This window comes from Felis catus, chromosome B3, assembly GCF_018350175.1.
Source record: "Felis catus isolate Fca126 chromosome B3, F.catus_Fca126_mat1.0, whole genome shotgun sequence".
Taxonomy (NCBI): Eukaryota; Metazoa; Chordata; class Mammalia; order Carnivora; family Felidae; genus Felis; species Felis catus.
Genome location: NC_058373.1, coordinates 38,713,761 through 38,733,929, shown reverse-complemented (window position 1 = coordinate 38,733,929; position 20,169 = coordinate 38,713,761). Strand labels below are relative to the sequence as shown.

General features: G+C 51.1%; 2 protein-coding genes across 6 annotated transcripts in view; one reads left to right on the top strand and one right to left on the bottom strand.

Annotated features, from left to right (window-relative positions):
• Positions 1–14,660, top strand: part of MAP2K1 (mitogen-activated protein kinase kinase 1) — a 78,879-nt gene extending 64,219 nt beyond the window's left edge. For all 3 annotated transcript variants that reach the window (XM_011282937.4, XM_003987018.6, XM_045059130.1), the window contains exons 6-11: positions 6,226–6,350; positions 8,365–8,566; positions 9,874–9,938; positions 12,523–12,584; positions 12,935–12,980; positions 13,618–14,660. In XM_011282937.4, the coding sequence (XP_011281239.1) occupies positions 6,226–6,350; positions 8,365–8,566; positions 9,874–9,938; positions 12,523–12,584; positions 12,935–12,980; positions 13,618–13,731 (614 nt within the window). In that variant the 3' untranslated portion in view covers positions 13,732–14,660. The remainder of the gene's footprint in view (positions 1–6,225; positions 6,351–8,364; positions 8,567–9,873; positions 9,939–12,522; positions 12,585–12,934; positions 12,981–13,617) is intronic.
• SNAPC5 (small nuclear RNA activating complex polypeptide 5) lies at positions 13,697–19,603 on the bottom strand. 3 transcript variants are annotated; one of them, XM_006932449.4, is made up of 4 exons: positions 19,447–19,603; positions 18,143–18,232; positions 16,741–16,875; positions 13,697–13,834 (listed from the first exon to the last, which is right to left on the bottom strand). In XM_006932449.4, the coding sequence occupies exons 1-3, from the start codon at positions 19,534–19,536 to the stop codon at positions 16,759–16,761; spliced, it is 297 nt and encodes a 98-aa protein (XP_006932511.1). In that variant the 5' UTR covers positions 19,537–19,603; the 3' UTR covers positions 13,697–13,834; positions 16,741–16,758. The 3 variants fall into 3 exon arrangements, with proteins under 3 accessions (XP_006932511.1, XP_006932512.1, XP_019687755.1); XM_006932450.4 differs by having other exon boundaries at positions 16,741–16,872; XM_019832196.3 differs by lacking the exon at positions 19,447–19,603 and adding an exon at positions 19,227–19,420 and having other exon boundaries at positions 16,741–16,872.
• Positions 19,604–20,169: the final 566 nt, after the last annotated feature.

Genomic DNA, 20,169 nt, shown 5'->3' with positions numbered 1-20,169 from the left:
CATATATATACATACATATATATACATATATATACACATACATATATATACATATATATGTATGTATATATACATACATATATATATGTATATATATGTATGTATATATAAAGTAATCTCTCTCTGTATATACATATATACATATATATACGTATACATATACGTATATATATGTATGTATATATGTGTGTGTATATACACACACACACTCTTCTAGCAACTTTCAAATGTATGACTCAGTATTGTTAACTGTAGTCACCACATTGTATGTCACATACCGGGAATGTATGTCACATACCGGGAATCTTAAAACTGGAAGTTTGTACCTTTTGACCCGCCGTCGCCCGCAACTGAATAACGGCTTTTCTGAAACTTTGGAGTACAGCTCAGCATTTGCCGTGTCATCTAGAGCCCAATTATCTAGGCTCTGGGTAATCTGTTGTAGCATCAAGTAGCCATTAGCTCCCTATGCAGTCTTGCCAGACGTCTCCCTGACTCTCAGCCTCCGTGGCTCCCATCTGTACGCAGGAGCGTAGAGCTTGCTTCTCATTGGTGTTCTGAGTGTTCGAGAAGACTCGGTATTTAAAAGGCCTGGCATAGTAAGGCCTCGGTGACCCGGAGCTCGTGTGGTGTCTTCCCAGGTCGGCTGGGCTCCCCTGCCCCCCCACCCCAGCCTTGTCTTTGAGCTGTGTCCGTTCTCCACCGGTGGGGGCTAGGCAGCTAGGGGAGAAAGCTGTGCTTCTGGGGAAGGTTGGGTGGGAAAAAGAGCTTAGGGTTCATGGCTAATTGAAGTGTTTGGGGTTTTCTCTGAATGTTAATATCTTTGCCATTTAATTAGCTCCCTGAGGTCATGGATGAGTTAACCCGGAGGTGGCTCTGTGGAGACTGTTATTTGACCTACCAGGGTCAGCCACCTTTCCCTTCTGACTCTTCACCTTTAGAGAAGGGTTATTAAGGATCTACTAGCGTTGCTAAGAAGAGGTCCTTTGAGGCCTGAAGTCACCATTTAAAAATCTCACTTGTCTTTGTCTCTTTAACCTTTAACTCACTATCCAAAGTCATCCCACTTTGGGTTTAGCCTTTGTCACAGATGAGCCAGAGTCTGGTTTGCTTGCTGCTCTGGGGCCCTCATTTCTTTTCTTCTTGTCTCTCTTGTGCCTCTGCTTCCCTCCCCTGCTCCCCTGCCCTTCTGTTCCTTCGTGCCCATCTTCTTCCATCTTGTCCCCCCCCCCCACACCCCGCCCCATAGTGAATGCAACTTTCTGTAAGATGTTCTGCCAAACAAAATGAGGTTTGGGCCTCCCTTTGGGAGGCCGACACCTCGCTTCATCAGCCTGAGAGGGACCTTGCCCCACTCGTCAGCCTAGCATGGAGCCTGGCCGATTGGAAGAATTCAGAATATCTGTGCACAGTGCCCTGACCATCTGTCTGTCTTTGCCGTTAGCATCATACACATGCACACACGTTCTTGTATTTTATGTTCTGTCTCCCCTAGTGGTGATGGCCTTCAGGACAGGGAGAGGAACTGTGTCCTTTTTACTCGTAGCTCAGTTGTAACTGTTCCTAGAATAAACAAATGACCCACCGAATGATTTAATCCAAACCTCTTGTTTTAGAGTGGTAGGAAACACTGAGAAATTAAGTTGAAATCATGCGCTCTTGGGGGAAAAAAATCAAAAGGCTTTGAACACTGGTTATTTCTGGGGCAGAAAATATGAGAGAGAAAATATTTCTTCCGCTTAGTTTTTGCATAAAATCCCCTTATTTGTTTTTGAAGAAAGAGGGCTTACCCACCCTCACTGTTGCGGGGGGCTGAGCAGAATGGGGGTAACAGACCTTAGCCTCTCATCTGTTTCCTGAAGAAGCTCGTCAGCCTGGGGGCCTCATGGGTGCTGGATGCTTCCTCAAGAAGGCAGCCTGGCCCACCGGGCCCTGGGTCTCCCCCCAGCCTTGCCTTCTTGATATTGGAGGGTGAGAAAGGGAACCCAAGGCCTGGAGAAGGCCGTGAGGAGTCGAGAGGGCCTGGGCCCCTGATTTGAACAGCGGTCGAGGTTGCTGCTAGGAAGGATGTGAGAAGAAGCCCGATGAGATCTTCCTGGGTTCAGCCCTCCCAGGAGCAGGGCAGTTTCCCAAGTGGCGGAGGGGACCCAGAAGAACTTGTGCCTCGAAATCGCCGTGAGGGTGAGTGGGAAAGAAGCATGTTTCACGTGCAGGGGCCAGCACAGAGTGGCAGGCGTGAGCCTGGGCAGGGGGACGTGGGGCTGTGTCACAGCGCAAAGCTGGGTAGAGGTGAGGCGGGAGCAGTGAGCAGTGGCGGGCTTGGAAAGCCAGGCTGAGAGGCCTGCACCTGACTGCGAGGCTCGGTGCAGGGGCTGTCCCACCGGAGGAGCACCGCTTGCTCTGCGGGACCAAGTGAGGACGCAGATGCTGGGGGCAGGGGCAGAGGAGGGAGGGCAGCAATCGTGGACACCAAAGAGGGGGTGCTGTCAGTTGGAGGAAACCGTCTCTCTGGCCTTGTCTGACGTGTACCTCTTTCGCCCCCAGAGGAGAGCCCCGTTTGGCTGGGGCTGCCAAGGAGAGGCACGACCCGGCGTGGTGGCTCAGCCACGTGTTTTGGACTTGAGTGATGGAGAGTGATTTGCAGGTCTGCAAGCCGCTTCGTGTCCCACCTCCCGGGTCCCCGGGAGGGGCTGTGTGCGGTGCGTGTGGCCCCTCAGGGTTTCCCTCCGCTCCTCTGACTCCATCCCCCATGGTCTCTGCAGCCTCCCAGCCGGTGTTGTTCCCTGGCGTGGGGGAAGCCAGAGCTGACAGCCAGGGATTGGGGAGAGTGGTGTTACATAAGTTCGGAGGAAAAGAGGCTGGCTTGCCATGTGAATGGAAATCAGATCCAAGCGGTTACAGAGGCCGTGCAGCCACTCCTCAGCAGCCCGGAGAGAAGCAGAGCGAGGGAGGAAGCCAGCAGAGGAAGGAAAACCCGGAGTGGCGGGGGGGGGGGGGGGGGGGGGGGGGGCGCTCCCTGTTGGGGAGGGCGGAAGCAGAGCTCTGGTGCCGTAGGCTGCTCATCTTGCAGGGCGGCCTGTGGAAGAAACCTCTGTCCCTGTGGTGTGGCGTGCCGTGTAAATGCCCACACTGCATTAGGTTGGTCCTGGTCACCACCTGGCAGGGTCACAAGAGCTCTGATTGTCATCACTGCATCGCTGACAGGTGGCCGGTGCTAGAGAAGCAGGGGGACTGGCTCAAGGCTCCTGTTGGAGTGGGCGGCAGGGCGGGGATTTGAACACAGGTCTCTTGAGTCATGGCCGCCCTTTTGCTCGAAAATGGGGCCTGACCTGCCTTGGGCACATTTGGGAGGTGAGGGAGCTCTGGCTTGGTGGCCCAGGTACCGGGATGAAGGGCTGGGGCATTTGGTGGCAAGTGTGAGGAGAGGCTCGTGTTGGAGGGCCTCCTGCGCGTTCTCCCCACGGCACCCCCAGGAGCGCTATTTCCTCGCGGCCCTCCCCAGCTCTGGCTGGCCGCTCAGCGTCCCTGCCGTACCCCCACACTAACCTCTGGGGTCAGGCATCTGTCCTCTGTTCGAGGAGGGCCACAGTCCTGTGTAAGTGAGGACCAGAGGCTCCTTGGCTGGCAGTGTTTGTCGGAGCCTGCCCTAATACTAGGTGTGGGCAAGAAACAGAAGAAAAGTTAGTCCCTGTGTTTGAAGTCGTTCCCCAGGAGGATGTGTGACTCCACCCGGGTCATTGCTCAAGGGTCATTCCTGCACAGAGGTGCCCACCCCCCCCACCCCCCACCAAGGTGTGTGTTCTTACCTGGTTTTACCATTTTTATTCTCTTCATGGCACTTGAGACCACCTGACGTTGTGCATTTGTTGGGTTTTGTCTGTGCTCACACTACAATGTAAGCTTGATGACAGTAGGAGCTCGATCGGTTCTCTCGCCGTTGTCTCCCGGTGTCTGCATGGGCCCTGGCACAGCGTAGGGCTCGGCGAACATAAGTGGGTGGGTGGAACAGAGTTGCGTCATATGGCGGTGGGCTGGGTGGGAAGAGGACAAGCTAGGTGTCAGAGAAGGTCCGAGTTCTGGGTCCATTTTCACCCAGTTTTTGCAGTGTGACCTTGGACAAGTTCCTAGACCGTTTTGGGCCTTCAGCTGAAGGGGAGGAACCAGACTCCCTCTAAGGCTACTTCTGATGTCTGCATTCTAGAAGTCTGTATGTAGGAGACATAAGGAGCATGACAAGGGGTTTGGAAAGATCTCGTGTCCTGTGCCATGATGAAGGCTAGGTCTTGGGAAGACACACCAGTGGCTCGGAGTGTTTGCGTATGTACCCGGTGAGTTCAGAGCCGGTCATTCACGAGTATTTAGGAGCACCGACTGTGTGCCAGTTACTGTCCTGGCTTGGGGGTTACGGTGGTGGGGCAGGCAGCCAGCAGCCCTCCCCTGGTGGAGCTGGTGATGGGTACAAAGAAGCTTGAGCTGGCTGAACACTGCTTATGACATGACCCAGCCTTGGAAATGCGGGGGTGGGGGGGGGCAAGGGAAGGACTTAGTCCTGCGTCAAGCAAGACTATGCCGTTTTTCCAACAGCATTTGTGCACTTTATATCTCTGGGTCATGTTTGGTAGTTCTTAAATCGCTCATATTTTCATTATTCTATTTGTTATGGTGATCTGTGATTATGACCGGCTAAAATGGTTAGCAGTTTTTTAAAAAAAAGATGTTTATTTTATTTTGAGAGAGAGGGTATGAGTAGGGGAAAGACAGAGAAAGAGAGGGACTCCCAAGCGGGTTCTGCACTGCAGAGCCTGATGTGGGGCTCAGACTCACAAACCACGAGATTGTGACCTGAGCCACAATCAAGAGTTGGACACTTAATAACCGACGGAGCCACCCAGGCACCCACAGTTAGCGTTTTTTAGCAATAAAGTATTTTTAAATTCAGGTGTGTACATCATTTTTTTTAGACATGACGCTGTATATTTAACAGACTACAGCCTAATGTCAACATAACTTTTGTATGTACCTGGAAGGCAAAACATTCATTTGACTCTCTTCATTGCGATATTCACTTTATTGCAGAGGCAGAGAGCCAAAGCTGCCACATCTCCGAGGTGTGCACGTAAATGCATTCATCTGAGGGTACCGAGGGAAAAAATAATAAAATGGGAATAGTAGTTCTAATAGGTTTGAATTATGGGGACTTGGTTTGTTCCTCGAATTCTCCAGGTGCTCTATATGGTGTCTCTGTTACTTCGTCAGAGATCGATTGCCTGTCCCGGTTTATGTTTTTGCCCTGGGGTATGGACTGCTCTTTGGTGGGTCTCATTGCTGATGTGTGCCCACAAAACCCTGGCCTGGGGACTTTTACCAAGTTCCAGCGTCATTTTCCCACCTGTAAGTGACAACACTTGACCCCGCTCTGCCCACTCTGTAGGGCAGTTGTTTGAATCAGGGAAGGTGGCGGAAGAAGGACATTGGGAAGTTTACCTCCCTCTGCAAAGGGAAGGGTCAATGGACTAGTAGTGATGTGGCAGCTGGGTGGGAAGTGGGTAGGGCCCGAGTGCGGGGAAGGGGTTGGGGCTGGTTCCGTGGCACTGCCCTGACTGGTCCCCACAGGGCAGCGAGGGACTGACCTTGACTGACAGCTGGCTGCAGCTGTGGAGGCTGTTTGGGAAATGACATCACTGAAAATGATTAAGTCAGCTTCCAACCCCTGCCACAGCTTTGTGCTTGGTATCTAGGTCAAACATAGGAATTCCTGCCCCCATCCCATCTCTAGTGTTTGGTCTGAGCCTCAGCAGGCAAATAGGTCTTATTATTTGTTTTTTTTTCTTCCTGCCTTATGATCCAACCATAGATACTGTATCTTGCCAAGAAGGGTGATTGAAACAACAAACTTGGAAATCTTGATTATTTCTGATAATGGAGTCTTTCCTGTGGGTCATGTGTTTAGGCCTGGATTCTCAAAGAGTGAAAATCCACTGACTTTCTGTCCTACTTGTACAACAGGTTGTTATTTCCTCTCCTGACAGTCTTTTCTCGAACCCTGAACTAGGGGGAATGAGGGACCTTGGTGTCCAGTGTTTGCAAGCCAAGGGCTGGTTGAGTGATGGCAGCCGTCGTTGGACTCACGGTTGGGGCTGGTCTGTCTGTAGAATGCTGACCCTCCTCCCTCTCCCTGATCTACCTGTGTCAACTCCCTCCTTTTCTTTGTTCCCTCCCCTGCAGATGTCAAGCCTTCCAACATCCTAGTGAACTCTCGTGGGGAGATCAAGCTCTGTGACTTTGGGGTCAGCGGGCAGCTCATCGACTCCATGGCCAACTCCTTCGTGGGCACAAGGTCCTACATGTCGGTATGAGCAGTGGGTTCCATCTCTCACATGTCTTGCATGGTCAGGGATAGGAGCCAAGTGGGTGGCTTCCCCTGTAGAGCCAGAACCTGTCCTGGGTGGTAGAGGTGGGGGAGAAAGAATGAAGGATGAGGCATCATGGTCCCTCCCCAAGGAGGTGGCAGCCATGTTCTCTTCTCTCCCCCATGCCATGAGCTCCGGGAGGACAAGAATAGGGCCATAGATGTCTCAGTTGTCCCTAGGGTCTGGCTCGGGACCTGGCCTGTGGTAGGTGCCCAGGGAGTGCTTGGTGAGTAAATGGCTAGTGTGCTCCAGAGAACGATTCAGAAAGGGGGGAGTGTGACACTGGGTGAGTGCTGGCGTGGGGCAGATAGAGGAGTATTAGGGTGAGTGGGGATCTGCACAGAGGGGGCAGTGAGTGTAGGCATGGGTTAATCGGAGGGGCAGGCACAGAGGCTGGGGCATCCTGGCACATCGTGTTTTCTGTGTTCTCGTCTGTGTGGTGGCCCTGTGAAAGTGAAGATATCGCTCCCATTTTAGAGATGAGGAAATCCAGATGCAAAGCCTGGACTGAAAGCCAGGTCTCCTTGCCAGTTAGTCCCCTCACTCAGTCTAAGAACTGAGCAGCTAGCATTCTGGACCACTCAACTGCCAACCGCAAAGTTCGAAATCAGTCAACACACTGCGGGACCTATTGATCCAGGGTTAGTGGTTTGGGTCTTTGTGGTTACATGGTCAGTTCCAAAATAGTCGAGTATTTGAGTTAGTGAAAAAAATCCCTTGGGAGACATTAATGATGTCTAAAAAAAAGTATAATTGTCAGAATAAAGATTTTTTGTAGAGTTCTTGAAATATATGTGCTATTTCAATTAACACTGAATAAAAATAATGCTTTGTATAGCACCATATATTTTTTTCCTGACTCTTCCGACTCAACCCATACTTGGGTAGCATTTTGCAGCATCGAACGTACATTTTCGTTTGGTTTGACCTTCTTGGTAACCCTAGTAAGGAGAGCAGGTATTTTGTTATGTCGTTATTGATGTTAACACCGTGTTCATCAGCTCCACTTTATAGGTGAGGGAACTGAGGCTCAGGATCACACAGTTTACAAGTTGCAGAGTTGGAGCGTGAACTCGAGTCTCCTGACCCCAGATCCTTTGCCTTTTCTCCTGCTCCATGTTGTTCAGGAACAGTCAGTGAGTCAGTGGTGGAGCTGGTCTTAGAGCTCAGCTCTCCTGACTCTCAAGGCTGGTGTTTTGTTTTGTTTTTGTTTTTTAATGTTTATTATTTTGAGGGAAAGACAGGACGTGAGTGGGGGAGGGGCAGAGAGCTAGAGGGAGACACAGAAGCCCAAGCAGGCTCCAGGCTCTGAGCTTTTGGCACAGGGCCTGATGCAGGGCTCGAACCCATGAGCCGCGAGATCGTGACCTCAGCTGAAGCTGGATGCTTAACTGACTGAGCCACCCAGGCGCCCCTCAAGGCCGGTGTTCTTTCTACCCTGTGCACACTTCATTCGTGATCCGTGTTCCAGAAGCCTCATGTTTCAGATGAAGGTGACAACATGAACCTCGCAGCTGGGCTTTGGACAAGCTGTGCTGCACATGCAAGACAGTGACCAGACTGGGCAAAGCTGGAGCCCCAGCTGAAGTGGCAGCCAGGGTCCAGCCAGGCCAGAGGCTGTTAGCGAGGGCAGGTTACGGGGAGATGGCAGTGAGGAGGCGTGGGTCAGAGGGTTTGAACGCAGTAGCTGGGGGCAGGTCAGAAACCCAGTGAAAGCAGTTAGTGGAAGTTCCAAAGAAGACAAAATGCATCAGCAGATCTAGGGCCAGGGCCAGGGCCGGGACCAGGACCCGGACCAAGCAGGACAGGCCACTCCCTGTGGTGCAGGCAAGCCTCAGAGGGGCAGGGAGTCCTGAGATCTCCCTGGAGCCTCCATGGAGACTCGCCTGTCCCTCTTCTGTGTGGGCCTGGATGAGCTCACAGGTGATCATAACTGTGTCCACTTCTCCTGCAGCCAGAAAGACTCCAGGGGACTCATTACTCCGTGCAGTCGGACATCTGGAGCATGGGGCTATCTCTGGTTGAGATGGCAGTCGGGAGGTATCCCATCCCTCCTCCCGATGCCAAGGAGCTGGAGCTGATGTTTGGGTGCCAAGTGGAGGGAGATGCGGCTGAGACGCCACCCAGGCCGAGGACCCCCGGAAGGCCCCTCAGCTGTGAGTGGCCCCAGCTCGGACTGCCCTTGGTGCTGTGGTTTCTGGGGGGCTGATTCTCCGAACACTCTCCCAAGACTGATTGCCTGTCTCTGGATGCCAGGCTGGGGGAAGGGGGGAGAAGCAGAGCAGGGGTCTCCAGGTGGGTGTTAAATTGTTTCCGTGGACAGCTTGCCACCCTTCGCTGAGTGCCTGCTGTGTTCCTGGCACTGCATTCAGTACTTTATATGCGTTACCTAATTTTTAAAAATCCTGACTGGTTTTTGGGTAGATATTCTTTGAGATAAAGTTCACATAACATAAAATGCACATTTTAAAGTGGACAGTTCAGTGGTTTTTAGTATATTCTCCCATGTTGCGTAATCATCACCACTGTGTAATTGCAGAATATTTCTGTCACCCCAAAAAGAAACCTCACCTCCGTGAGCAATCACGCCCAACTCCTCCCACCCCCACCCCCTGGCAACCACTCATCTACTTTCTGTCTCCATGGATTTGTCCAGTATTGTCTAATTTCAATAGCAATCATGTGTGAGCACTGTTATAATCTCTTAAATGTGAGGAAACCGAGGCACCAAGTGCCTGACTTGTCGAGACTACATATGTCCTTGTCCACGCCTGAGTCCTAGGTGCCGAGTGCTGTGCCGCACCGCTTGCCTCTCTGATCACGAATACTGGGAAGTAAACCTGGTACTGGGAAGGTGCTGGCCGAGCCACCATCTTCTGATGTAATTCCTGCCGGGACATTGCTTTGTGACCAGGAAGGCCTGTCCCTGAGGCCCTCATGGAAGAGGGTGTATGTGAAGGGAGAAGCAGAGGGTAGGGGTCGCTGATGGTGGGTCCCGGGAGGGGCTCGTGGCTGTGGCCCCTGAGGCTGGCTGGGGACTCTGGAGTTTAGTAAAAGGAAGAAACCCAAGTTCAGGGTGAATGAACACTTAAGTCCTCAAGCTCCTTAGTTATCGCCTCATTTGCTCCTCTCTCAGTACAAGGAAGGGAAGAAGGGCGGACATAGAGACCCATCTCCCCTTCACCAAACTCCAAACTAAGCTCAGCAGCCCATGGATTTGCCTGAGGTCGCCAACCTTGCAGGTGGCAGAGCCCAGACTCCTACCCGGCTGGCCGACTCTGTGGCCTTTGCTGTCCCTTCTGTCCTCGGCCTTATCTGGGGCTCTTGTGTCTCTGCTTATTGTCCACCACCCTGTTCTGGTCCCCAGGACCCATGCCCCCGGTCCCTAGCCTCAGACTGGCAAATAACCTCCTGTCTGTTTTTCTGAGAAGCGTTTTCTTTTTTCTCGTTATAAAATCTGTAGCGTATGGAATGGACAGCCGACCTCCCATGGCAATTTTTGAGTTGTTGGATTACATAGTCAACGAGGTAAGTACTGCGCAGCTTCCTTGACCTTGTATCTGCTTCTATTAAGAAAAGACTCCGTTGATTTGGGAAGCCTGTGTGTTGTTCCCACAGTGGGGCTGCTTGTAGGGCATCACGCTCTTGGAACTGAGCGGCTGGTTTAGAGGCTGTGGGTGCCCCTTCCCCAGGGAGCATATTTGGGTAGCTCTGAGTTTCTCGTCCTTTCTCAGATTCAGGAGCCTCCAGTGTGGCCATCACACTCCTTCATTCACCACGTATTTCTTGTGCACTTACTGTGGGCTACGTGTGCACTGTGGGGTGGTGCTACGCACGAGGTGGGGGGCCACAGACGGGAAAACAAAAGTCCCTCGTCATGAAGACCATTAGGTTAATATGGGAGGCAAGGCAAGTCCACACATACCTGCAAATTAGGGTTTCCGATTGTAAGTGCCATTAAAAGCAATAGATGTAAAAAAATGACAATGTAGAAACAGGTATGGAAAATATTCCCTATAAATTGTGTGGAAAACATTACAAAGTAGTATGTGTACTGTGATTGGTTCTTTAACAAATCTGTATGCATGTACGTACATACAAAATCTGAAAAGCAGTAGGAAATGGTGGTTCTCTCTGGATGGTGGAAATTTCTTTTGGCTTATTGCTGCTGGCTGGCTTTAATGCAGAGAACACACATTATTTGTGTAACGCACCTATACCAGTATGTTTAAATGAAAAAAGGATCAAGGAAGGGAGAGACTGCCCAGCATTCATCAAATCCTGGCTTGAGGGGGCGGGGAGCGGTGGCACAGAGGGGCTGGGGCAGGGCTCCCAGAGGAGCTGGGCTTTGCGGCAGAATTGCCAGAGGTAGGGCCAGCACCCCCGGCCTCAGGTGTGGCGTGGGGAGTGGAGGAGGGGCGAGGTCTGTTAGCTTGGGGAGGCAGCTGGAGGCCCCACGCAGCTGGGGTACACGGTAAGAGGCATGGCTCTGTTTTCAAGAGACTAGCGGGGTAACTTTTCATACTTCTTAATGCTCTCTAAAACCAGACCCCAAAAGGCTCAAAATGGTCCCCGTGTCCATTACGAGCCAAACAGGGAAAATCCTGCTTCACCCCATCAGTTACGAAATCCCTAGGGAGGTTCACTTGCCCGTCCTTGCTGTCTGCACAGCTTTATGCTAAGCAATGAGACATGGGACGGAAGTGCAGCCTGTGATCTCGGCTGCTTAAGGACTCAAGGAAGGCACGGCGCCTCGCATTTGTGGTAGTGCGGAGAGCCATCCTCTGCTGCCGGGACCTGAGCTGGGTGGTGCTGGGTGGGAACCGCAGGGAAGAGAGAGCCTGAGTAAATCAGCAGCCGCCGGTCTGGTCTCCTAGTGTGCCCGCTGCCAGCCTCTGGTGGCCCGGCTGGTTTCATCATCCTCTTCATACAGGTGAGAAAACTCAGGCTCCGAGATGAAAAGTAGCTAAGTTCCTTCCCCCCTAGTGTACTTCCTTACCACCCACTCCTCCCAGCTCCCCTCCCTACCCTCCCAGGAGGCTGGGCTGCTAGGTCAGGTATGGGCACCTCACAGCCCCTCTTTTGCCCGGCCCCCATCCTACTTGGGACTCTGGAGGCCAGGCAATCCCTCCTTTGAATGTTCCCTTCATCCCCCTCAGCAGCAGCGACCATCTGCAGGATGGGCCTGAGAGCTGGGTTTTTAGTCCCTGGCCCCCAGATCAGTCTCATTTGCCTGGTGTCGTGGTAAGTCCTTCAGGGCAAGAGGGTGAGGCAGGGCTTTGTTGGTAGTGTGTTTAATTGTCAGTCTCTGATCACCTGTTGGTCGGGGCTGCACATCAAGGCAGTGACATCCAAGCACTGTGGGAGTCCACTCACAAGGAGGCCAACACTCCGCCCCGGCACAGATCACAGGAGGGGGGGTCCCATTTCCTGGGTCTGCGTGGAACACACGAGCCAGGTGCTCCAGGAGCCCTGTCCTGTCGCCCTGCGTGACCTCCACTGCGTACCCTGGGAACATGAGAGCTGTTGCCAGTGTCCTAGCATCGATGCCCGCAAACAGCCTCCTTCCTGAAGTGTGCAGGGAACATTCTTCCAGACCCAGCCCTCTCAGCTGATGTTATATTAATCTTTCTCTGCTGCTTCTTCGGGGTATAGAGGAAAAGGGATATACATTTTACGATTCAGCCTTCTGTGTCTTCCACGAGTGCTGTCTGGGCTGCGTTATGCCTGGTGGTTAGCACACCCCCCCTAGCTCCTAGTTCCAGGACACACTCCAGGATTTACAGTCGGATCAGCTAGAAGGGTTCCCAGAGAGAACAAGGTCCTCCTCACGTCACAGAAGGATAAACTAAGAGTCAGAAACTGATTTGTTTAGTCACTGGCAAGTGAGTGGTAGCCACCAACTGGGCCCCAGTTCCAGCTGTGGCTTGAGACAGCGGTTCCACCTGGGTGGCCCAGCAAGCAGCCACTGGCCTCTAACCCCTGTCTTCCCTTGGTTGGTTAAGGGCAGCACTGTCCTGAGGCCGGGGGGGGGGGGGGGAGGTGGGGGTTGTGGGGAATATGGCTGGAGAAGGAAGCCAGGCATTTCTTAGCTCTTAACCTGTATTTACAGCCTCCTCCAAAGCTGCCCAGTGGAGTATTCAGTCTGGAATTTCAAGATTTTGTGAATAAATGGTAAGTCAGCTCCTTGCTCTCTGGAGATATGCTGGTTTTGTCGGCCTCCCCACCTGGTCTTGGGGAACGGAGCTTTGCCCTTTCCCCCACGCCTCCAGAATGCTAGGACTTCAGTAACTGGGCTGACCACAGCACTGGGTAAAAGCTGCCCCTCACCTGCCCTACAGGGATGGGCACATTGGCTTCTGATCTCAGGTTAACTCAGCACTTACGAACCTGCAGGCATGCCGCAGTGCTAGGAACAGGAAGGTGAATACAGGGTGTGGGGAGGATAGGCATGTAAACGTGAAATAACTTGAGTTGGAGCCATTGCCAGGAAATCTCTCTGACATTATCTTTCTTTCTTTAAGCCTCATAAAAAACCCAGCAGAGAGAGCAGATCTGAAACAACTCATGGTAAGTCCATTTATTTCCAATTTGTACACGACCCGCTTATTCATTTGTTCTCGGTCGGTCATCCGTCCAGTCCTCCTACAGCCCATTCCCCGCTGCCTTGACCAGTATGGTCCCATTGACCCTGGGGCTGCAGGATCCCAAACAAAAGGCTCCCGTGTCCACCCGTGAGGCTAAAGGACGAGCCGAGGGAAGGAGCGGGCCAGCCGGCTCCTTCGTGGTGACGGGGCCTTTTCCACCACTGACGGGCTCACCTTGTGTTCGGTATCCTCCGCAGCCCCTCTCAGAAGAGTGGGGCAGTAATACCGGAGAACATCTGAGCTTGCAGAGCCCGTGCAGTATCACACACACTCCGAAGTCCACCCGTTCATTATTTTGCTCCTTCAAGCCACCCTGTGGGGCGCGGAGGGCAGAGCTGCTACTCCCAGTTCGCAGTGGAAGAGCGCAGGCCCAGGGAAGTGAGCAGCTGAGGCCTCCCGGCAGATCAAACAGGCAGAGTGGGCTCTCGGGGCGGGGCGGCAGCCGGCCCCCTACTGCCGCCCAATGGCAGGCAGGCTCCGGGATTGCAAGGCTGGTCCCAAGTCTAGACTCGGGACTCTTGAACTTTCCTTTAACTTACTCTCTGTTTCCTCGCACACAGGTTCATGCCTTTATCAAGAGATCTGATGGTGAGGAAGTGGATTTTGCAGGTTGGCTCTGCTCCACCATCGGCCTTAACCAGCCCAGCACACCGACCCACGCGGCCGGCGTCTAAGTATCTGGGAAGCAGCAAAGAGCGAGTCCCCTGCCCAGTGGTGTGCCATTGTCGCTTTCAGGCCTCTTTGCCATGCCTGTCTCCGTTCAGACGTGCATTTCGCCTACGACAAAGGATGAAGAACACAGCATGTGCCAAAATTCTATTTGTGTCTTTTTTAATATTACTGTCATTTATTCTGTTATTTCCCTAAGTGGATTGGCTTTGTGCTTGGGGCTATTTTTGTGTATGTTGATCCAAACATGCGCAACGTTCAGTTACAGTGAAACCTTGGTGACTGTGGGTAGTCATTCTTACTGAAAATTGCACTGCTCTTCCCCCACCGTGACTGGCTAGCTGCCTGTAGTTTTGGGATTCTTTTGACACTTGGTGGTACTGCATTCTTGCCGGGCACACCTTCCTTCTGTTGGGGTAGGAGCCTTGTAAGATCCTTCACAGGCACTGCATGTGAAGCATGCTTTGCTGCTATGAAAAAGAACATCAGAAAGTATAGATCTTGTTATTTTATTATATTTTTGCTTTTGGTGTAGAATGAAGCAATTTCTGTCAAAATCTAGCCAGAGCCCTTCACTGCCACGATAGCTGGGGCTTCACCAGTCTGTCTACTGTGATGATTTGTAGACTTCTGGTTGTATTTCTATATTTATTTTAAAATATATTATGTGGGATATTTAGTGGTATGTGTCTCTTTAAGTTTGAATTAGTGTTTCTAAAATGATGGTTACTTTGAATGTTACAAATGGATCAAGGCATTAAAATGTATGAGATTTATCTTTCCCCAAATCCAAGTACCGATGCTATTGTAAACAACAGTGTGTATAGTGCCTAAGAATTGTATGAAAATCCTTTTAACCATTTCAACCCAGATGTTTAACAAATCTAATCTCTTATTCTAATAAATATACTATCAAGTTAAAAGGATGAAAAAACAGGTCTACTTTTGTGGTAGGATTCGAGAAATCAAATGGTGTCGTCAAGCCTTCCTGTGAGGGCAAAGGGTAAAGACGAGGAGGAGGCTGCAAGGCAGAAATGCCACACTGGGGACGAGTCCAGTGCTCCGGACCAATGGGCCTTCCTGTAATTCCAAGTTGGACTTTGTCCAAGTCTTCTCAGCCATCAAACACTTAGGTGTGAGCCTTCCAACTACCCTTCCCGTGCACCTGGGAGCAACAGATCCCCTCTCTTCCTGCCGTTTCTACCCAGGGAAAAGCAGGCAGGGTGGGGTCAGGGGGTAACCGGCCTGCTCACGGGAGCACCCTGCTCTTGGCCGTGCCCAGCTGGTGTGGGAGCCTCTACCCAGGACACCCAGCCCCGTGCTGTTTGGCTCCACTGAGCAATGGTTTCCCCTCTTCATTCCACTTTCCTGGAGGGGAATGGGCCTGCGCTGCCTTCGTCCCGCCTGTGAGGCAGCAGTGAAGTCACAGAAAACAAACTGACCACCGATGCCTTTTTTTGACCAGTGACTTTCAGAACTTGAGGTTCGTGTGGTGACGCCTGGTCAGCACCTCTTCCCCCATTTTCTTCCAGAGGGCAGGTTACAGAAAACCAATAAATACGTATTTAAAAACACAAGGCCTATTTTGTTTCCAAACTAAGAATAACGTGGTTCAATCTCCTGAGTAGGTAGTTCCACTCCAGATGGACAGGAGCTTAGAATACAGCCAGGGTTTAAAAAACTGCTTCGTGTTATGTATACTGCCTAGGCCGGTCCAGCATTTTTTCTCGCTGTAGGGCTAACATCTGTTCTGAGTGTCCTAAATTCTCTATTCTATACAAAAGTGTTACATTTTGGGAGTCCAAGGGTTTTTCCCTAGTAGTTTTTACCAGGAATGATCTTGTTTTCAAGAATAATGTTCCCTGCCATCGGTCTTGCTGTTTTGAGTTCCCCATGTCCAATTCCTTCCTTAGACTCCCTCTTGCTGAGACACCAACAGTAGCTAGAGTTTTACATGACGCCTCACGAGCACCCCATAACCACATGCCAGAGTGCTGGAGCAGGTGCGCACCCTGTCATTTTACACGCGGGAAACTGAGAGCTGCAAAGAGTTCAATAAGGCAAGTGCCCAGTTAGTGGTACAGCCAGAATTCAGAGCCGACTTTTCTAGCTCTCGAAAACCCACACTCATAAATTAGATTCCCCAAATGTAAAGTTTGGTTGCTTTTGTTGCAAAACAATTTTCACACTGTGTTTTCCAAGAAATACTCTCATTTAAACTTTTGGCTATTTCCTGTAAGAGTAGCTGAAAATCACTGGAATGAAATGTTGATTAATACATACACCCATCCATGTTCTCTGCTGGAGCAGTTACAGCAGAAGTTCTGCTTGAGGAGGTTCTGTATGTTTTGTTTGGCTTTTCTATTGCTTGGGCAGGGTAAGTTATTTTAATAAAATTCAGCAGTACTTAACTGTATTTCACTGAAAAAGGGGCAGTATACCAATTTTAGCAACTGTTATTTTGTAACAGTCATTATTACAAAAGCCTAATCTCCCAAGCATGTTGTCGGCAGCGTGCTGTGATGTCACCCGAGAGGTGGCAGCAGCCTGTGTTCCCAAGTGGCTCGCTGTACTCCTCACTTGTCATCTTTCTCTCCTAGACTGTGGCCTTGCTGCTCACAATGGTTCAATGGCATGCAGATGGCCTTTAATTGGCTTTCTTAAAAGAGGCATTGTTGACTGGAAAGGCTGGCTTGTATTTAAACTCTGCCCTTTTGGCAAATGCCAGACTTTCTCAATAGCACTGGAGAGGAAACTTTCTGTTTTGAGCATAATTACGGAATCTGACCAGAATACAGACGCAGCACCGCCCACATTGCTCAAGGCTAAGATACCACATCTGTGCTTTTCCAGGTCACTGAAACGTCAGTTATGGATGGAACCATGTTTAGAACTACACATCATCCTAAAGTTCTTGCTTCCTTTTAAAGCGGGCCAGAGGGCCCACTTTGAAAGAATATTTTTTTGAGGAGACAAAGTTCCTGAGATGTAGGAACTTAATTCATAGGACAAACCTTGGCTCTTTCCCGCCTTCAAGAATCTGATTCCTCCTCCTCCTCCTCCTCCTCCTCCGGCACATGGCTCCTTGTGCTCAACTCCAGTGCAGTTTGGTTGATTGATGCTTCATTGTCTACGTGTACCAACATCTGCTTTAGGCAAGGACATTATGGATTAGTAGGAAAGACGTGGTCACCAAACCGGCAAATTCTGAAATGTGTTTTAAAATCAAATCTCGGGGGGCGCCTGGGTGGCGCAGTCGGTTAAGCGTCCGACTTCAGCCAGGTCACGATCTCGCGGACTTCAGCCAGGTCACGATCTCGCGGTCCGTGAGTTCGAGCCCTGCGTCGGGCTCTGGGCTGATGGCTCAGAGCCTGGAGACTGTTTCCGATTCTGTCTCCCTCTTTCTCTGCCCCTCCCCCGTTCATGCTCTGTCTCTCTCTGTCCCAAAAATAAAAAAAAAAAAAAAGTTGAAAAAAAAAAATTTTAAATCAAATCTCAGGGCGCCTCGGTGGCTCAGTCTGGTAAGTATCCGACTTCGGTACAGGTCATGGTCTCGCGGTTCGTGAGGTCGAGCCCTGTGCTGGTCTCTGCTGACAGCTCAGAGCCTGGAGCCTGCTTTGGATGCTGTGTCTCCCTCTCTCTCTGCCCCTCCCCCACTTGTGCTCTTTCTCTAATGTTTAATTTAAACATGAAATTTTTTTTTAAATTGCAACTGCACATTCAACCCCAATATTTAATCACCAGGAGGTAAGGCCACTTCCTATCCCTATCCTCCTACCCTCTATTGCCACAATGGGAGGGAGTAAACACCCTAGTATTTGATAGAATGTTACCTGATTTACAAACATGGTTCATGCCTAAGAATTATGCTGGCCTACATGTGCTGCTCTCATATGGTTTTACGTGGCTTAACACGCATCTGGGAGAAAAAAATGCTCAAATATGGTGTATTTAGAAAGAAGAACATTGCACTGTTTTACCTAAGGGCATTGGTAAGAGAAGGATACGATGAGGACTGGAACCCACTTTTTAGCACTATGTTTTGTAGTCAAAGCTACACTCTTGTCCTCACATCCCAGGCTTACTTATAAAGCAGCGGAAGTTTTGACATATGCCTGCAAAGATCTCCAATTCTCCCTCGGTTCACTGGAGTAACTAGAGGGGACGGATAACTAGGATGCTGCAGGCAATATAACAACACATGATTACTAAAGAGTACCTAGCTGCTAGAGAGGCAGGCTGGTCCTTGCCTAAAAGAGTCATATGTAGTAGCCAGCGTATTAAATCAGAATAACTTAATTCCCTGAGTTCTTTGGGCTTGATCATGTAATTTACAAAAACTTTTGGCCTCCAAGCAGCCGGAGAGCAGGATGGACTTTGCATTCTTTCCCCCGGCCCACACTTGATTAAACTTACATCATGTGGCTGTTCAGATGCAGGCTGAGAAGGGAGCACTTCATCCCCTCTTCTAGAACTAATCATTGACTGGAGGGCTAGTTCTTCAACCTAGAAGAGAGGAGTCGAGGACACTTTGCTTACTATTTCACCGGGCTACTGACCTGGGTAAAATTTACGGATCATGCTGTCAAAGGCTCAAAGGCTGGCGTACTGAGAAGTGAAAACAGTGCAGCTCTGTGCAGCTCTAGAGCAAAAGATGGGGCCCTTAATATTTCCCCATATTTTAGGAAAGGAGCCCAAATCCCTCCAGCCCCTTTCCCCCTGGGGTGTATAGGTGTTTTCAGTTGAGCCAAGACTTTCATTCCCCTAGGTACAGCAGATCTGGGTAGAAAACACAAGTGTGCTACTTTAAAAAAAAAAGCCAAATGTCTTCTGACTCCACAGGGGCCAATTCGCTAGCCTGTAGCTTTCTACCCAGGATTGCGAAAGGGAAGGCAGGAAGGATGGGAAGGGGAAGTGGAAGTGTTTCCTGGAGCATAAAGGAACCTAGGCTTAGAGGTCATCATCCTCATACACAACACCCACCTACTGGATACTTGTATAGGTACTAGTGATAGGAGAACATAAATGAGCACTGGCCAGCAACCGTCCCGAGGAAAAGCGTGTTATTTTAATGTACAGTTGTACAATGCTTTTCAGCTCACAAAAGGCTTTCATAACCCGCATCTCGTCTGGACGTGAAGATCCTGAAGAAGGGTGCAAAGCAGCGCTTATCAGGATCATCTCACTGGGGCTAACGAGGATGGATTGGTGGGAAATGTGGGAAATGGCCCTGGTGCGCCTAAATCTCGTCCAGGCTGTGGAGTCACTAAGAGCTGCCAGAAGAAAAGCTACTGGGAACTCTGGCACAAGTCTCTTCTCTCTGGGCCTCGCTCGCTTTCTTTGCACAACGGATCCACCCATCTCTTCTAGCTTAACGATACCAGAGCTGTTCCAAGCGTCAACAGAAACTAGTAAATGGTGGCTAGCACATGCTGTAGGGGGTCGGGGGGAAGGGGTCCGGGGGCAGGGAGAACCTAGGCGAGCCTTAGGGAGGTCTGACTTCCTCAGCGCGTGGTGTGCGGTCCACCCGCGTTTACGGGTGCGGCGGTGGTCTTGCAGCACGTACAGATCGCCGGGCCTCGGCGTAGACCCGCAGGACCTAGATTCTAAGAGGAGTGAGCCTGCAACGGCAGTCCCGCCCCCCAGGTACTTGTCAAAGTGGGCGCCGCCTACGCCTGGGGTTCGCGGGGCGGCCGGCTCGAGGGGCGTCCCGGGGTCACCTTGAGCCGGTTCAGCTGGTCGTGCAGGGCCGCCTTCAACCGGAGCAGCGTCTCCTCCTCCTTGCGCAGCTCCTGGAGCCGGCTCAGCATGGCGCCTCCTCCCGCCGGCCGACAGGCCCGGCGCCCGGTAATGACGTCTGGCGCCCTCGTTCCCGGAAACCAAACAGCAGGCTGGGCGGGGCTGGCAGCACGCGGGCAGCGACGCTTCCGGCCCGTCTCTGAACTCTCGCTGGCTCTTCGGCGGGAGCGTGCTTTTCCTAGGAGAGACCCCTTTTTTCTTTCCTTTTATTATATATATATTAATATTTATTTATTCTGAGATAGAGCGAGCAAGCAAGGTAGAGGCAGAGAGAGAAAAGAACCCCAGGCAGGCTCCGTGTGGGGCTGGAACCCACAAACTGAGTTGACGACCTGAGTTGAAACCAAGAGACGCTCAACCGACTTGAGCCACCCAGGCGTCCCCCTGCATCGCACTTTCAATGTGCTACAGCAAGTGGCTATTTTAGCGCCACAAGACCTGCAGACGCATTTGAGGGCAGAGACCAAAACCACAGTATCTAGCACACAGGTGCACAAGCCCTGTTATTTTTTCAGGCAAGGATTCCTCCTCATGTCAAAGTGGTTCCTAGGAGGGTGTGCAAATTGGAACAGGAAGATAAAGCAGGGCTATCATTCTATTGGGACGTGGTGCCTTTGTATGCTAAGGGCTAGATTGCCCTCAAT